Source organism: Sinocyclocheilus grahami, unplaced genomic scaffold, assembly GCF_001515645.1.
Source record: "Sinocyclocheilus grahami isolate Dianchi unplaced genomic scaffold, SAMN03320097.WGS_v1.1 scaffold680.1, whole genome shotgun sequence".
Taxonomy (NCBI): domain Eukaryota; kingdom Metazoa; phylum Chordata; class Actinopteri; order Cypriniformes; family Cyprinidae; genus Sinocyclocheilus; species Sinocyclocheilus grahami.
The window spans coordinates 453,841-458,805 of record NW_015505859.1 but is presented as its reverse complement, the minus strand read 5'-3'; the positions used below and the strand labels follow the sequence as shown (position 1 = coordinate 458,805).

Genomic DNA, 4,965 nt, shown 5'->3' with positions numbered 1-4,965 from the left:
GTGTGTGTGTGTGTGTGTGTGTGTGTGTGTGTGTGTGTGTGTGTGTGTGTGTGTGTGTGTGTGTGTGTGTTTTGGCCCTGCCCTGTTACACACATCACATGTGTTTGCCTCCCTCTTCTGACCAAACTTTGACAGTACACCTTCAAAAATCAATGTACAGTACAAAATGTTGTGATGGGTTAGACAAGCCAGTCAAAGCAATGGATCCCAAATCCTCCCAACCTTCATTGTTTACATGTATGGTTTATAAGACCATACATTTTAGAAACCTGACTATGAGCATTTGTTATGTAGTTGAATATATTACTACTACTGTTCTTGAGTGTCATAGTATTGAACTATTATATGAAATAAAGTGCATATATGTGCATACAATTCTCTTAAAGGCTTGTAAGCATGTTCAGCTTGTTTTACTGTATTATCCATTCTGTTTGTCACAGAGCAGAAATTTGTCTTTGACACTGGTGTCATACATAAACAATTATACATCACATAAATACACATTAACAACACACACACCAAATTTAACAAAATAATACTGACCTCATCATACCATCAACATGTCCCAGGATCCCACAATAATGTAAAACAAATTGACTTGAATTACTTCAAAAAGTACTTTTACTTGAGAATGAATTGTGTATGTAAAAAAAAAATTTATAATCATGGTAAAATGACTGTAATACGATGCCTTTTGGCTTATTATTATCATTACTATGCAAATCTTCCACTGATTAATATAGTTTGTCTATTGTTATTACATTGGGATAATAATAAGTGTTACTTTTGGTGTATTTGGTCATAATTTTTATAATTTCTTGATTATTCTCTTTCCTGTAGCTCAGCTGGCTGCTCCTCCAGCTGTGGCCGCTCCTCACTTCAGCTCTGAAGGAGACTGCTTCTCTCCCTCCATTTCCCTCCATCATGACCGCTCTCCTCCTTACAACCACTCCTCACAGAGAAAGAAAGCCCCTAAAACAGGAAGAACAAGAGAAGAGGAGAGAATGAAGTACCCCTCTGGCAGAGAGCCAGGAGAGGGCATCGACTCGGAGCACATTGGAAAATTTGAGTCTGAGGAATCACAGAAATTTAAAGGAAAAGGAATCCGAACGCATCCAAGTGACTCTCTGAGATTGAGTGAGACTGATGTAGAGACCACAGTGACCGAACAAGACACAGGTATTGAAGACGTGGACACGGACTCGTTCACATCTGAGTCAACCAGCGGCACAATGCCTAAAAGTGAATCGGACATCTCTTGCAGCCTACAGGTAGATGACACATCTTGCAAAACAGAAAAATGTGACTCTGCACCTCTAAAAGATCTGAAGAAAGAGAACATGGAGCTTCGCGATGAACTTCAAGATCTGAAATATGAGCTTCAGAAGCGACTTGAAGACCTCGAAACCCAGAGAAGAGCGGAATCCGAGGCTAGGACCAAACTGAAACAGTTGAGTCGGAAACACTCGACACAGACAGAGCAGCAATGCGCCAAAGCTCTTGAGCTCAAAGACAGCGTGACAAAACTGGAAGCCCAGCTGGAGCAAGAGAAGAAAGAGAGCACAAAACTGAGAGAAAATCTTAATGCGCTAGAAAGAGAAGCTGAAAAGGGGCTGGAAGAGATGGAGAGAGACCAGGAAGAAGATACCCAGCTGAAGAACGCCTTGGCTGAGATGGAGCGAAAGGAGACTTGCATGGAGGAAGAAATGACTCGAATGAAAAAGGACTTGCAAGACCTTCAGCTCAAGCTTGCACAGGAATGGGAGGAAAGAGAGAGGGAGAGAGAAGAGGTAAGGAAGCGGATCAGAAAAGAGGAAGTGGAAGGACTAAAGATTGTACAGCTTCAAGAAGAGCTGGAGAATCTTAGAAAATCTCAGAGTTTGAAAGAGAAGATATCAAAAGACAATCTTCCCGTCACATATTTACAACTAGAACACCATCCAAACACTGATAAGAATCCTGCCGTTACAGAAAACAAAGACTTGGTTTCTTCTCCTGACAGTCAAGAGTCCATCTGTGACTCTGTGAACCTTCAGAACACAGTGGTCTGCAAAGAATCCAGAACAGTGGAGCTGATTATGGATCTTGGAGCACAAACTAAACCAACAGAGGACAAGACCTCTGTCGCAGAGATAGGCAGGACTCAAACACTGAGTAAAAGTGCCTCAGATTTGGACAGCACTACCGTTTTAGTTTTAGAGGTGGAGCGCCTGAGGGCAGCACGAGACCAAGAGTCAGAGAAGGCGAAACTAGCTCAAGGAAAGCTGGAGGACCTACAGAAGCAAGTGACCACTCAGACCAAGCACCTTACCCAAGCTTTTGAAAGCCAGAGCAAGCACATTGAGAACCTGTTGAAAGAGTTGCACGACAAAGAATGCGCCCTCCAGAAGCAGAGCGAGGAATTGCAAAAATGTCAAGAGAAAATCTGTCTTCTTGAAGAAGAAAAACACACTAGGATGAACATCGCCCCCAATGAGGTCTCTACGCCTCCTGAACTGTCTACAGAGATCTCAAGAGAACTAAGCTGTGATTCGGTCTTCAGCAACACAAGCATAAGCGACCATGAAATGTTTAGTGATGACACACAACCGATTTTGAAGGAGAAGTTCTCACGGCCTACTGTACAGCTTCCTGTTAGTCAAAACACTGACCAAACCAACACTAGTAAGATAACTGATAAGCTGCAAGTGACTGAAGCTATCAAGCCACATGAATTATGTCTCGCTTCAGACGTACATTGTGGAAATGCTCTGAATTCTAGTGCTGTTTCGGAAGCACCTGGACTTTCTGAGGTAATTGATGAGAACGCAACTTCTCTCTTGCAAGATGAGCAGCTGGACTTTCTGAACTTCCAAAATCATGTTCCACAACATTTCACAGGTGATCTCAAAGAGCTAGAACGAGTAACAAAGGAATTACAGGACGCTCAGCTTGAGCTGAATGTGTTGAAGGCTCAGAATTCAGAGCTTGCTCTACAGGGAGGTGTGATACAAGAAGAGGTTCTGACTGTTAAACGAGAGAATGAAGAGTTGAAATTGAAACTGAAACACTTAGGTAAAGACACTTGTGCTACACAAGATGCTGCCTTACTTTTAGAGAACACTGGAAATGAAGAAATGTCAAGCACAATGGAAGGGTTACAAAGTGGCTCCCCAATAGGACAGGAGTTGACTGTCCTTCATGCAAACTCCAAGGTAGAGATTCAGTCTCTTCAGGAGCAGGTACGTTTTATTAAAATGGAAATGTTTTTTGGCAATTTTCTTAATGCGTCTTAATGTAATTTTGAACAGGCATATTTCATTTTTCTGCCTTTTTTTTTTTTTACCTCGATCTTGAAATGACAGGCTTCTCTCATATATGCCGGACTTCTCCAATTATTTTATCTATTTAATAGGGATGCATGATATTATCGGACTGATATCGGAATTGGCCGATAATGGCTTTAAATGTAAATATCGCATTGGCCCGATATGAAAAATTATGTCTATGTCTTGCTGATAAGAGGAATACCTTAACTCCCATGTGCTCAGGGTGTGCTAGCGATTAGATCACGTCAGCAGTGTGGATCATTCTTGAAGCAAAGTTTTGTCTGAGTGATGATTAGATTCACTCTTTTGGAGCGCTGCATTTAATCTGTGAAAGCACCTACAGAATGCGTTCGGTGTGTCATAGAGTAAACAGTAATAGCACGTGCAGCGGCAGCAGTGGCAGCCTCCCCCAGGTCCTAATGTCCGTTTGGTAATTTTTAAACTGTAGGGGGCGCTGTTGGCCTACTTCTAATTAAATTAAAAGTAAAATAGCCTACACAAATAACATTTAGACTGTTTCTGATTAAATAAAGCAGTAATTGATGTCATAAAATGATGAGTACGTTTTGATTTAAAGGTCAGAAGCCATAGCTTACATGAAAAAAAATCACTAACATGACACTTGTAAATTAAATCATTTTATATATACTGATTTATTCATTCATGTGTAATATGTTTTATTGTTTAAACAAATCATAAGCTCTAAAATATTTTCCGAATTTTTACAACTCTTTTGCTTTAGACCATCTACAAATGTTAAAGGGTTAGTTAGCCCAAAAATGAAAATTAGACTGTGGCTCCCAGAGTCATCCTAGGTGTATATGACTTTCTTCTTTCGGACGAATCCAGTCGGAGTTATATTAAAAATTGTCCTGGCTATTCCAAGCTCTATCATTGCAGTCAGCGGGTGTTGCAGTGCTTCAGTCCAAAAGAAGTGAAATAAAAAGCGCCCATCCATAAAAAAAAAAAGACTCACACGGCTCCGGGCATTGAACAAAGGCCTCCTGTAGCGAATCGATGCGTTTTTGTAAGACAAATATCCATATTCAAAACGTAATAATCACTTTAATCTAGCTTGCGCCAACAGTTGTACATGGAAGCAGCTCCGGGCTGTTGACGTATGAGGTCAGCGTTGCGCATGCGCCAGTGAGTCTTGTGAAAACCAACGTTTGTTTACAGGATCAAAGGAAGCAAAGTTTCCTTATTTTAGCAAATTAAAACCAGCCTCCTCTTGGCTTATATCGAAATCCTCTGACATTCTTTACAAATCCTCGTTTTGTACTTCTAATTAGTGACCGTTGTTTTGTTTTGATCTCTTCTGAGCGGCGCATGCGCAACCCCGAACTTATGTGTCATCCGCCCGGAACTGCTTCGGTTTACAACAGTGAGCGCAAGCTAGATTAAAGTGATTATTACATTTTGAATATGGATATTTTTCTTACAAAAACGCATCGATTTGCTACAGGAGGCCTTTGTTTACCCCCCGGAGCCTTGTGAGACACTTTTTTTTTTTTTTTAATGGATGAGCGCTTCTTTTGGACTGAAACACTGCAACGCCTGCTGACTGCAATGATAGAGCTTGGAATAGCCAGGACAATGTTTAATCTAACCCCGACTGGATTCGTCTGAAAGAAGAAAGTCATATACACCTAGGATG

The 4,965-nt window shown here is 41.0% G+C and overlaps 1 protein-coding gene across 1 annotated transcript in view; it reads left to right on the top strand.

Annotated features, from left to right (window-relative positions):
• The window catches only part of LOC107559264 (centromere protein F-like), a 25,353-nt gene that overhangs the window by 11,738 nt on the left and 8,650 nt on the right, over positions 1-4,965 (top strand). The window contains exon 7 of the mRNA XM_016243016.1: positions 841-3,221. Within this exon, the coding sequence (XP_016098502.1) occupies positions 841-3,221 (2,381 nt within the window). The remainder of the gene's footprint in view (positions 1-840; positions 3,222-4,965) is intronic.